This window comes from Vicia villosa, unplaced genomic scaffold (genome assembly GCF_029867415.1).
Source record: "Vicia villosa cultivar HV-30 ecotype Madison, WI unplaced genomic scaffold, Vvil1.0 ctg.000534F_1_1, whole genome shotgun sequence".
NCBI classification, from domain to species: domain Eukaryota; kingdom Viridiplantae; phylum Streptophyta; class Magnoliopsida; order Fabales; family Fabaceae; genus Vicia; species Vicia villosa.
In genome coordinates, this window is record NW_026705246.1 from 619,667 (window position 1) to 632,579 (window position 12,913).

The 12,913-nt window shown below is 32.8% G+C and overlaps 2 protein-coding genes across 3 annotated transcripts; both read right to left on the reverse strand.

Annotated features, from left to right (window-relative positions):
• Positions 1-353: 353 nt before the first annotated feature.
• On the reverse strand, positions 354-4,864 carry LOC131629184 (uncharacterized). 2 transcript variants are annotated; one of them, XM_058899979.1, is made up of 13 exons: positions 4,619-4,864; positions 4,263-4,400; positions 4,054-4,135; positions 3,904-3,980; positions 3,181-3,290; positions 2,949-3,069; positions 2,151-2,267; positions 1,922-2,013; positions 1,331-1,397; positions 1,151-1,229; positions 986-1,077; positions 715-858; positions 354-589 (listed from the first exon to the last, which is right to left on the reverse strand). In XM_058899979.1, exons 1-13 carry the CDS (start codon positions 4,772-4,774, stop codon positions 449-451), a joined length of 1,416 nt encoding a protein of 471 aa, XP_058755962.1. In that variant the 5' UTR covers positions 4,775-4,864; the 3' UTR covers positions 354-448. The 2 variants fall into 2 exon arrangements, with proteins under 2 accessions (XP_058755962.1, XP_058755961.1); XM_058899978.1 differs by having other exon boundaries at positions 4,054-4,143; positions 4,256-4,400.
• A 1,225-nt stretch (positions 4,865-6,089) lies between these two features.
• On the reverse strand, positions 6,090-9,668 carry LOC131629212 (uncharacterized). Its single transcript, XM_058900007.1, has 9 exons — positions 9,429-9,668; positions 9,184-9,314; positions 8,858-8,943; positions 8,590-8,684; positions 8,130-8,226; positions 7,588-7,702; positions 7,311-7,465; positions 6,730-6,855; positions 6,090-6,590 (listed from the first exon to the last, which is right to left on the reverse strand). The coding sequence occupies exons 1-9, from the start codon at positions 9,608-9,610 to the stop codon at positions 6,363-6,365; spliced, it is 1,215 nt and encodes a 404-aa protein (XP_058755990.1). The 5' UTR covers positions 9,611-9,668; the 3' UTR covers positions 6,090-6,362.
• Positions 9,669-12,913: the final 3,245 nt, after the last annotated feature.

Here is a 12,913-nt window from a genome sequence, read left to right on the forward strand (position 1 = left end):
ATTGCATTACATGGCTATTTAATTTTTTATTGTATGTTACGATACTTTTTAATTTTAAATCAACAAGTGTTTCCTGCATTTTAGAAGAAAGTAGTTTCAATTATTCCCCTTCTTTATTTAGTGGGAATGTGGCAGTTTTTGTTTATCTCACTAAATGGTGATGTGATTGTGTTATGATTTAAAATCCTATTGCTTCAGCAAATAAAAATATCAATTCTCATTCCATCAAAAAATACTATGACTCCTCATGCGCCCCCACCTTAAGACATTTACATGGTAAGATAAAGCTAGGAAAGACAACTTTGGCAGGCTATGTAAGAGAATCAAGAAAGATAACCAACAAGATATGTGCATGCCAGGAAAGCATTGTAGATTTCTAATAGAAGATATCTACAAGGAAAGTACTATATGTACATAACATTTGTCTTTTGCATGATTGCATCATCCGCTACAATTTTATATATATCCCTTTCTTGTGGAGGAAACCAGCTAAAAGACCCCAGAATAAAATCTCAATTATTACAAAAGCCAGTGTACCCCACTTCTCGGACTGTAATATGTTCTGTATTAAAGCTTCACTGGTGTCAATCTGCATGTAAATAAGTTCTTATGTTGGCTTCTATTCCGTAATCATAAATTAATCTTAGCAAAAACATTCCTGATTATATATAACGAAAGAAAAGATGTAAAGAACCATTGGAAATGAAACATTACCAAGTTATTTTCAGGAGAACGGTAATAGAAACCCTGGATAACTGCTGGGAAAATATCACAAGCAGCCAATGCATATACAATAAGGGCATTCATTCCCATCCATTGTAGTAATACTGTAGGCTTTCTGAGACGTTCTATGTCAACCTGCAACAATATATGGACCTGTGAATTCGCTAGTGATTGAACACTGGAGCTACCACTTTTCGAAAACCTATCAGAAAATTATGTTTTTCATCTTGACACACACATTACGACAGAAAAACAAAATTACAATGTAGTATATAGCGGTCAAAACCAAGCCTGATGCCCCTGCGGTGATGAACATGTAGCTTAATGTGTACAGTGCTTTTGATAAAGGAATTCCTGAAAAACTTTACAGTGGTTAGTTGGAGAATCAAATGTATCTTAATCTTGAGAAATTTAAATTAGATAGTACCTAAAATCTCCAGAATATATCCGACTACCAATAGAAAGAAGGAAAATACAGACCAAAGGAGTACCCTCTGCTTGTGATCCTGAATGGAAAAGACAGTAGTTTATTTGATTACACACACTCGCACACACATCTCAGAGACAAATTCTAAAGGCACTAGGATTAGATTCCTATACACCAGACCTGAAAAATTACAAGTATATGCCCAAATTGCAATCCCACGAAACAAGTAATGGCAGCCATCAGTGAACTGGAAGATTTAATTAAATAGTTAGTAACCAGTGCATTAACAAAATGTAATATTGTCAAAATTGGTCACTTGAAGGGCCGGCTCTAATAACCCAATATAAACTGTGGGATGGTTGGCCTAAGCTGAACCTGAGCAAAACAGAGTCCCCGTCTGAATTTGGACTGGCCCAATGAAAATTCTAAATGACTGATAACCCAGTCAAGCTCAAGGTGAGATCCCTACTTCTAAGAATTGCTAAAATTTCCTTTGTTATTTGACTGAAGATAATTAATGAAGGAATCAATCATGACTAGGATGTCTAAAGCGGGATACCAATCTAACATCAAAGATAAAAAAAATCGTACATGAGAAAGCAGGGGGAAAAAGAGATGAACATAAGGAAACCAAAGTACACTGTACAAATTAAAGAAATAAAATACCATGACTGTAGCTATTTAAAATATAAAATATCACCATTGGTTTCAATACCATAATGACCTACAAAGAAAAGAAAAAGAGGATCGTAGCAGAGAATGCTATTGTACCTCAAAATACCCTCCGGGTCAAATGGTGCAAGGCACCATCCAGGTGAATCTGGAGGCAAGGGTCCATAATCAGGAGAATTGACACTGCACTCCTGAAAATGAAAAGGAGGTCAAGGATAAAATTGTTCAAGGGATAAAATAATTGACTTCTGTTGTACCAAAAAAAAAAAAAAAGACTTTGGAGGTGGCAGAAGATTCAATACATGAGTTACAATAGAAGGTAAATAACCTTTGTTCTTCTGTAAACAGGACGCTGGTACATATGATCTTCACCAAGAATTAATCTATCAATAAAACCCACCGCATTACAAGGAGGATCAAGGCTACCCCTCATTTCACAATGAACCTGCAGAACAAATATCAGATGCCGGATTTTTTGTCTATGAAAAAGAAAATACAAAACAAAAACAGCGACCAGCAAAGCATTTCTTTCCACTAGGTGGTCAGAATCATGAAAATGAAAATAGCAACAAAAAATGTAACTAAGAGCCTAAAATGGAAGTAGAATTCAAGAAAACTAAGATACCATATTACATGAAGCAAGAAAAGAAATACAAAACATTATGATGTGTCACTGAATGCGTACATCCATATTCTCTTTATATTTGACTCTCTTCACATTATTATTTTCCCAATTTGGACATTATTATTTTCCAAGTTCAGTATGCACCTTCCACTGTGCTTACATAGCAATGAGCACTGATGCTAGTCTACAAGGATTCATCAATTCATGAAATGAACCTAAAATTTTAAGAAATGAGAAGTCTTGTATTAGATAAAGAGATGATTTGTTGTTTCTTGAAATGCAAAGCTGAAGCCTACAGGTCATGCAGTATTACAGAACAACTTGAAAGTCACAGGGAAGTATCACCAACAAGAAACCAAATTGCATGTGAACTCTATCTATGGTAAAGAATGAGTCATAAAGTTATGTGCACGTGAAGGCATAAATTAAACTTAAGCCGAAAACTTCATGATATTCCTTCAGCATTCAATGGCACAAAATGACAAAACCAAGCCAACTCACATTTTGAATAGTTGATACACGACCAGACCAAAGCAAGTTAGAGTGTTCGAACTTCCAATTTGGAACATAGAGGCTGTAGAGCAAGCAAAGGTATACTGAGCAAAGTAAGATAGAAAACATCCTGGACAAAAAGACAAGCAGTTAGCACAGAGAAAGAATACCATAAGGCAAGAAAAATGGGTGCCAGCAGAAGTCTAATTTTGAAACATTAACGTTACAAAAATAAACTAACCACTGGATGGAGTATTTCTTCGCAAAAGCTGCAGGTGAATCAACTAAAATATTATTGTTCACAAGCCAAATCTCTGACATTGAGGCCAAGAAATATCCAACGGATATCCTCTGCATACCATGCAAGGAATTATGTGTTAAACTAACAACACATTAACAAAACAAAAGCAACAGGCAGTTAATTATTTTCTTAATTGTGACCTATTTTCAGTTGCAATTCCAATTTCCTACTAAAAAAAATTTATAAAAAAAAAAAAAAACAATTTCAATGACTATATAGTAACTAAATAACTCTTCTACAAACTGCAAATCTGCAATCAGCCTTAAGTCAAAACTTGAGTGAGAAAACTTTGTATACTTCCTCAAAAACAAATACAACAGGCGCTGATATTTACAGCCATGGAGTGGCATTATAAAGATACTCGGCATGTTTTTCTTATTAACACCATAGATTAAACAAATAATTAAGACAGTTAGCATCAATGAATTTGAAACTGATAGTAATCAGCGGCACAAAGTAAATCAAAGAGAGAATAGGATGCACAACAATATTATCAAATCTCCAGGATTAGAAATGAACAACAATGACGAAAGCCTTTTCCCACTAGGGGGTCAACAACATATAATGAGAAACACTATACCGTCCAGAATTGGAAATAAAAAAAATAAAAAAAGCCTAATAAGTTAGATAGTAAGGAATAATAACTGGTTACATAACAATTACCTGAAGTACACCAAACCAGCGTATCTTGCTTAAATCAAGTCCATAAGTTAAATGACCGCGCCCATGGAAATACCCACCTATGTATAAGTTTCAAAAAGAAACATTAAAACAGTGGCTACTAACTGCATCACTTAACACAGGAGAGCATACCTTGTAGCAAGATCCCCAAAAGAAAAAGCTTAATTGTCCTCCATATTACTTTTTTTGTGGCATTTGATTTGCTAGAGACTTTCTGAAAGACTATCCAAGAGTTAAAATATTGCTCAGCAATACAGTTGCATTTATTCTACAAGTTACCAACACTATACAATATCCTGAAAGTGTCCTAAACAATCACAGCATAAGACAATACCTCCTACCTTGAACACGAGACCGATCGAAACGCCAACCCCGAAGAGAAAAAACGGCATTACAAAATCAGCGAGTGTTACCCCAAACCATGGAGAATGATTCAAGGATGGGAAAGCTCGTCCGACATCGTCAACTAATATCATCAACTGCACCAAAAATCCCACTGATTAAATAATTGTAAAGTGGCCCTAACTAACTAACTAATTAACTAACTTCCATAACTAACAAAAATGGTAAGCAAGAACTGAATCCCATACATGATAAGTGTTTTTATGATGAATATTGATGCTAAAGTAACTAACTCAGTCTACTGAACATGAAAAAATTGAATAGAAGGGTTTATGGTTGAAAAGAAGGCACGAACCGCAACGGTTAGGCCGCGAAAGACATCAAGAGAAACAAGGCGTTGATTAGGAAGTGATGATAAAGATTTATCTGCTCCAGAATCATGGGTAATAAGAGGTGTTATTTGTTCTTCATCTGCAACTTCAACATCGTGTATCTGATTCTCAGGTGACATTTCTGCACACAGTTGGGTTGTTCGCCCGTCGCCGATCAGCCTATTTTAGTATTTTTCTTTCTTCTTCACTTGGCTACCGCAGCCGTTTCATTTGGGCTAAGGAAGTTATTATTATTATTATTATTATTATTATTATTATTATTATTATTATTATTATTATTATTATTATTATTATTATTATTATTATTATTATTATTATTATTATTTGCAACAAGAAAAATTATATGTGAAATTTCGTTTTTTTGTCAATTAAAAAAAATAGTATGGAAATTTAACTTCTTGCATAATTGAACAAGTTTTATATTTTTTTACTGTTAAATGCTCACAAAGAAAAAAAAAAAAGTAAACAATGATGGAATAAAAGAAAAGTTACATGAGAAAACCAAAACTTATTCAAATTAGGACAAATTTACTTTTAACCCTTAATTTTATTTATATTTTATATCAAATGGGGTAATTTATAATGAGTTTAAAGATAGTGCGCTACAGTGTAAATCAGTTTTACACATACAACCAATTAAAATGCTTTAATTTGTCATGTAATTACAGTTTTTTAAAATTAAAAATGGGTTTTATTCTGATGCATGTCTCTCATTGGTTGACAGTGTAAAAATACTTTACACTGTCAATGCATTTCCTTTTTTCCCATTTATAATAGAGAGATGTTATTGTTACACAACGTCGAAGTAAAGTTTTAGGAGGGAGGAAGACTTAATTTTAATTTAATGGTGATGCATAAATAGTTTTTAAATAAAATAATTTAATTTAAATTTAAATGGTTTTGAAATATAAAATTGCTTATTGAATTAATTTATTTAATTTCAAAAATATGAGATATTTTTATGATGTAATTTTGTTATATTTTTAAAAGCCTAAAATAATTGTATTTGTTTATGGTGTCTTACTTTTTGATGTGAACATCTCTAAAGTATGAATACTTTTGTAGTATTTCATTTTTTTTTTCTCATTATCCTATTTGAATGAAATTTGTGATTCTTCATATATTAATATAAAATATTATGTATTTTAATATCTTTGTTATTTTAATTTATTATAATTTTAACTTTTAAACATTTATTGTATTAAACAACTTAATTCTCAAATAATATATTTTATATAAAAAAAAGTTTATTTTTATTGAAGTACCCACACCTTTATTTTTTTTTTTTTAATATCTTATCTCATACCACACCCACAGCAGAGCATATCTTCATTTCAAGAGATTAAAAACTTTAAATAGTTGAGTGCTATCTGGATATATTGGAGATATGAACATTTCACTTCAATGATAAAGTTAAGAACAATTTTTGCTACCAAAAAAGTGATGATTGCATATGAAAGAAGAAGCATTACATAACATTAATAGGAACATGTTCTCCTGTGTGTAATCCTTACAGTTACATTGGCACATGCTTTTAACATATATTTAGAACATGCATTGTGCCAGAACTTTCGGTGCTAGTGATCCTTCATTGTTAAGTATTTAACAATGGTCTATAGTCTAATAATATAAACTAAATATTAAACTCTTAATTTATAAAAGCTTCTTCTAAACAGCTTGATCACACCCATTATTCTTTCTACTAATTCAATGTAGTGCAAGATGCCCTGCAGCATCCAAAAGCTTTCCAAGTCTTTCTGAAACCACAGCCAAAGTTGCCTCGCTCTTGCAGAATGCAAACCTGATGTATCTCTTCTGGTACTTACAATTTGCATTAGAAGCTTCATTTGATGATAGGTTGTTGGTATGAAAAAATCCTTGTCCCGGAACAGCCACCACCCCAGCTTCTAGTATTAACTTCTTAACAAATTCTACCTGCAAATCAAATAATATTTATTGCCATCAATCAGCAGCCGAATAATGGATAAATGTCTACTCCAATGCACTGTGACAATTAAAATAGTTCTTAAAATGGCCTACACAAAATGGAGAAGAGAGTAAAGAGTGCACATACATCAGAAAGGGAACAATTCTCAGGAAGCTCGGCGAATAAGAAGAACGAGCCTTGAGGTATAAACTGTATTTTAAAACCCACTCCCGCAAGCAACTTGACGATATAATCTCTTTTTGATTGATAATCCTGCATAGATGGAAACATCATGAGAAAATGTCTATTTAGATTGACTTATCCAAGCTTATTTATTGACATGAGTACTTGTGAGATTATTTGGTGGGAGAGTTTATGAAAATACCATATGACATTTTTATATGTTGTTTTCAACTTCTTTATATAAGCTCTTTCTGATAGTTTATAAAAACAGCTTATAACTTATATGAAAATTGTTTGACTTTGTTTTTCATTTTGTTGTTAAAATATGCATAAGCACTTAAATGATAAACACATAATTAAGTTGTTTTTCCAAACCGTGCCAAAGACAAGTAAGAAACGAAACATTGTTATGGCTGCATTCTATTTTGTGGGTAGTGACGGTTATTACTAAGTAAATAGTAACTAACATCAAAGTTTTACTTTTAAAAGCTATATAGAATAAACACTCGTACAATGTCACATCAAAGGAATGTTTAATCTCTTACTCTTCTCAGTGATTCAAAGTATTCAGGTGGGCTACTCAAAGCAGTCAAAGCAGCTTCCTGAAAAGGAGCTGGTGCAGAATCAGTAACTATTATATGAATGTTTCTGATAGCAGACGCAATACAGGCTGGTGCAATTGCCCATCCGACCCTCCAACCTGATTGATACAGACCAACAGTTAGTTAACACTATTCTTCTTAAAAGGAATGAGACTTGACAGAACCCGAAAATTTCCGGTGCAGTTTAGTTTCATGAGTATGACTTGTTAGATGTTGTTACCTGTGACGCTAAATGTTTTAGATAAAGAAGATGTTATAATAGTCCGTTCTTGCATGCCTGGAAATGTGGCAAGGGATATATGTTTTTGGTTATCATAAGTTATATGCTCATACACCTGCACAAAGAATCCAGAAGAAGGTAAAAATATAACATTATTCGATTACCATTCAACTATTTTACTTTAGCCGAATTAAAATTCCGGTAATTTTTCTTGCACACAAGCAAATTCAGGTTGAGAATTATGATATAATCCAAATAAAAAGAAAATAAGAGACAGCAATTTCTATTTATCTACGAAAACGAAATAGTTTTGAAAAGAATTACTGCCATAAAGTAGTTAACTGAGTAATGTGAAAACTGGGGCACCCTAAAATCACATATATGTGATCTAGCCTCTTAAGAGCATGTTCATTATAGTCATCCACGTAGCAGAAGAAGATTCATATGGATCATGAGCATCTGTTTTTATTCATTCCATGAACATATTTTTTAAATTTCACGATGGAAGTTATATATGAGTCGAAAGTAATTGAGTGTCATACTTCATCTGTTATGGCTAGGCAGTTTCGGCTGCAGCATGCTCCAGCAATAGTCCCAAGTTCATCTTTTGTGAAAACCTTGCCAGTTGGATTGTGAGGACTGTTTAAACTCTGTTAGTATTTTGTAACTCACAACTTGAGGACAATGTGGTTGTTATTATATAACATAATCACTTCAAGCACCCAATCCAAATTAACTAAAGAAAGTAAAAACACAAATGGCACACCAAACTTCATGCTGACATTTGGGAATATTTCACTGCAGAATACACTAAAACTCTTGTAACATTCACAATTTCAATTATTTTAGCTCAAACCATAACTTAATAGCACTGGTATTTCTTATTATCATGTATTTATCTACTTAAAAAAATCCAATAAAGAAGACCAATCTGAAGATTTCAATGATGAGGACGAAGTCTATCTAATGTCAAGAGAATCATGAATTTGTGTAAGTTCTAACCTATTCAGTACAATGGCTTTAGTTCTCTCAGTAATTGATCTCAGCAATTTGCTTGGATGCAAAGTCCAGTGAGGCGGGTCAAGCGGCACATGTATCTGTCCAATTAAGTTCACAAAAACACAAAACATTAGATAAGGAACAAAATGATTAAATGTTTAATCAATAACTTCAACACTGAAATAGACAGCAAATATGCAGGATCATAGGTTTGTAATTATACACAGAAAAATCAATGCTGAATATTATGTAGGTGGAATAGCAAGCTTACCGGGACACCACCGGCCATGGTCACACATCCTTGATATGTTTCATAAGAAGGGTCAAAAAGTATGACTTCGTCCCCCGGGTCAATTGCTGTTTAAAACAGAACATACCATGATATTAGAGAAAAAGCCAACATTAGGTTACACTGACCTTTCATATTGAAGGCATATCACGTGTCTGACACGAACAAGTGTCTGACACCTCGGACACATAGTGTTCGAGTGTTCGAGGCAGACGCAAGTATTTGAGTTAAATATGTTTTTAGTCACTACAAAATTACTACACATACTAATTTAACCTTGTAATAACTTCATTAACAATAAGGCGTACTTGCAAAGATTGCAGCTGCAAACGCTTCCGTTTGACCACAACAAATAGCTACATCCGTAAGAGGGTCGATGTCTAAACCATGCATTTCCTTCACGATCTTGGCCAAGTGTTCACATATACCTTGCACGTGCCTTGAAGTAAAGAGAGTGTAGATAGATTGTATCAAATGATGGGAAAACGAAATAGAGCTTGTGCTGTGCCACTACATTGCTACTAGTTTCAGTTGTGTGTGAAGAAATAGAAACCTGTACTGATTGAGGTCGGAATTGATGGCGGAAACGGCGGCGTTTTTGATGTGGAGAGGAGCAGGGAAGTCGGGGAAGCCTTCGGCGAGGTTGATAGCGTTGCATCTCTGGGCAAGGTGAGAGAGTTCTTGAATGGGAGACGATGTAAGCTTCTTTGCCGTTCGCGACAACTTTCCTTCCATTTTTTCTTTCTTTCTTATCGCTATGGCAGTATCCCTGCTCTGTCTACAGTCTAAAGTAGTAGTGCTAACAAAACGTACTAGTATACGTGTAATAGTATCGACTTTTTCTTTTTAGAAATCAACTACCTAACTAATAATAAAACATACTACTAAACACCCTAAAATACCCTTTATGAAAAAAATAATTACATTTAAAAAAGCCCTTTATGGTAATTTGCTAAATCAAAATGTTATTTCCACCAATAACATTTCTCCATTCCTCCAAGTGGCAACCCCTTCCAATATTCTTATTGGGTGTTTCTTAATATTCATTGGATTTCAAACTGAACAGTCTTTTAACCGGGCAAAGAATTTCCTCCATTCATTTTATTCAAATTTTAATTACTCAAACTTTCCCTAACTTTTCCCAATTCTTTCTCTCTCCCGTTCTCTTTCTTCCCTCTCTTTCCCCCTCAAACCCTAAGGGTATGTTTGGATATCACGAAATCAACGGAGCGGAATGGAATGGAGCGGAGTGGGATGGAGCAGAGTGGAACGGAGCGGAACGAATGTACCATTCTATTGTTTGGAAATTTTAGAACGGAATAAGACAAATTATTCATTCCGCCCAAATTGGAGGGGAAGGAATATGGTGGTAAGTGATGGAATGGAATGGAATCCATACCACTCATTTCCGCTCCGTTCCATCCATTTTTAAATTATCCAAACAACGGAATATCATTTTATTCCATTCCATTCCGCTCCGCTCCATCCGATTCCATCAATCCAAACAAAGCCTAAAACCTTCGTCACCCTCTTTCTCCCTCATATCTATGGCCACCACCACCTCCAATGAAAAAACCAATAACATATTTGTATTCCTCATCTCACGGGCTTCCTAATGATCCGGTTAGATTTTTGTTTTGATGGGTTTCAGTTTTATGTGTTGTTCTTTATCTGATTTTGTTTTTCTGTTTTTTGATATGTTTCAGTGTGTCCTCTACATTTTCACATCAATAAACCATGACATTCTTCCTGAACAAATCAATGTTCACAGATTATGGTAAACTCGTCTCCTTTATGGTAAAACAATATTATTTTCGATTGCATTTTGGTTATCATTTTGGTTTTTGCTATCTAAACCCGATTTAGGGTTTGGGATAAGTGTTTATTTTGTTTTACTTATGGTTTTGAGTTTTTGAAAAAACAATTTAGGGTTTGTTAAGAAATTCTCTTTTTACTTTGTAGATCTGAATAATACTGGTTTGAAATTAAGTTTTTACTCTATGAATCTAAATGTTTGACAAATGTGTTTTGGTTGGTATTAAAATATATATTTTCTGGGTTTGAGGGATCTTATTTAAGACATTTAAGTTCAAATCCACTAGAACAAGCATGATGTTTCTTCTGTTATTAGAACTTGTGAGTTATTATTTGTTAACATTGCAATATCAATATATGGATTAATATGTTTCTTTGACAGAATCTAAGGATTATGTTTGAGGCGTTGTTTATGTTTTTGAATATTCCTATCTCCTTCCAATATGTTTCTATTTGCCTTTTATTACATTTTTAGAAGTCAATAGGAGGCTTGATGAGTGGGTGAAGCTTGACCAGCTTGATCTTAATTCTGTGGAGGCAGTTATTGATGAGAAAGTGGAGGAGAAGGTAATGATTATACCTTCAAATGGCTTGCTTTCAATTATTTTGATTGTCCCTGTTATTTTTTCTGAAAGAGGCATAAGAAAGCATTCTTCCCTCCATGAAAAAAAGTATATCTTTAGTGAGTAAGAGTAGCATTATGCTCTGTTCATAAAACATAAAAAAGTAGGTGTCTTGGTTTGCACATGCTCTATATATGACACACCAGGATTGCAAAATGCCAAGACAAATGAACATTGTCAATTTGAGGACAAAGAATGTTAGCGCTGAACATTTTAGTTTAATAATATTAAATTGTTGTTGAAGGCTGAATTGAAATGTCTTTAAGGTTTCTAACTTATTATATTAAACCAAATGTGCAGTATTTTAATATTTGGTTTGTTCTATATCTAAAGTAAAAAATATAAAACATGAGATATGGACGAAGTATAAATTGATTTGTTCTATTATTCTTCTGACTTGCTTGGCAGGTATATGCAAATATTTAATCCCGGGTTCGGATTCAATGGAGGATCATACCAATTGCATCTGATGTATGCACCTGTATTAAAATACAACACTGAGTTTCCCCAGCTTGGATCCCCTCCTGATCCACAACAACCTGCTGAGCACCAACCAATGCCTCTTCCGCAACATATATATGGGCAGCATATATCAGGTATATATGGAATTATTGATTAATGGTGATTTTATCAAGTTAAACTAGTAAAAAACCCGTGCATACGCACGGGTTCTGTTCGGTTACGCGAATTTGAATACATTATTTATTTTAAATAAAAATATTAAAAATAAAAAAAATTAGATAAATAATTGATTATTTCATATATAAAAATATTTAAATCAACAATAGATTTTTTCCCGTATACCATTTTTGGATTAAAAATATTTAATCATAAATACCATTCTTGTATATAAAAATATTTAAATCAATAATAGATTTTTTTTCCATATGCAAATATTATTTTTGTTTAGGTATAGATTACAAAAATATTTAGATCAATAATAATTTTTTTTCTCGTATATCATTTTTAATCAATTTTTTTTAATCATAAAGACCATTTTTTGTATATAAAAAATTCAAATCAATAATATAACATAAACCCTAAAATCTTATGTTTTTTAATATAACATAAACATTTTTTAATATTCATATTTTTTTTCCGTATATCATTTTTTAATCAATTTTTTTAATCATAAAGACCATTTTTTATGTATAAAAGTATTAAGATTAATAATATAACATAAAACACAAAGACCATTTTTTAATTAAACTTTTTCATTATTTCCACAGTATCATTTTGTTCTCCTCTTCAAACTTTTTTCATTTTAATGATATAAATTTGAATTTTACATCAATTCAAATACCAATAGTATGTGGTTCTGTTATCCATTCAATTTATAGTAAAAATGTATTTGTTTACAATGGTCTAACTTATATAACAAAATAAATTTTGAAGAACCTTCACACAAACTGTTGACAGATCCTATCAGTATTAAACCTTATTTTGAAGAACCTTCACACAAACTGTTGACAGATCCTATCAGTATTAAACCTTATTTTGAAGAACCTTCACACAAACTGTTGACAGATCCTATCAGTATTAAACCTTATTTTGAAGAACCTTCACACAAGCTAATAATACAACTTCACACTGAGGAAGG

What these genes read in the sequence shown, in the direction of transcription:
- LOC131629184 (XM_058899978.1), bottom strand. Translation starts at nt 4,774, where the DNA reads ATGTCACCTGAGAATCAGATACACGATGTTGAAGTTGCAGATGAAGAA. An exon ending in TTCGCGGCCTAACCGTTGCG is followed by an intron (nt 4,401 to 4,618) that starts GTTCGTGCCTTC and finishes TTTTTGGTGCAG; the next exon opens with TTGATGATATTAGTTGACGA. An exon ending in GTGTATCAACTATTCAAAAT is followed by an intron (nt 2,268 to 2,948) that starts GTGAGTTGGCTT and finishes TTTGTTCTGCAG; the next exon opens with GTTCATTGTGAAATGAGGGG.
- LOC131629212 (XM_058900007.1), bottom strand. Translation starts at nt 9,610, where the DNA reads ATGGAAGGAAAGTTGTCGCGAACGGCAAAGAAGCTTACATCGTCTCCC. An exon ending in GCCTAGCCATAACAGATGAA is followed by an intron (nt 7,703 to 8,129) that starts GTATGACACTCA and finishes TTCTTTGTGCAG; the next exon opens with GTGTATGAGCATATAACTTA. An exon ending in TAAAACATTTAGCGTCACAG is followed by an intron (nt 7,466 to 7,587) that starts GTAACAACATCT and finishes TGTATCAATCAG; the next exon opens with GTTGGAGGGTCGGATGGGCA.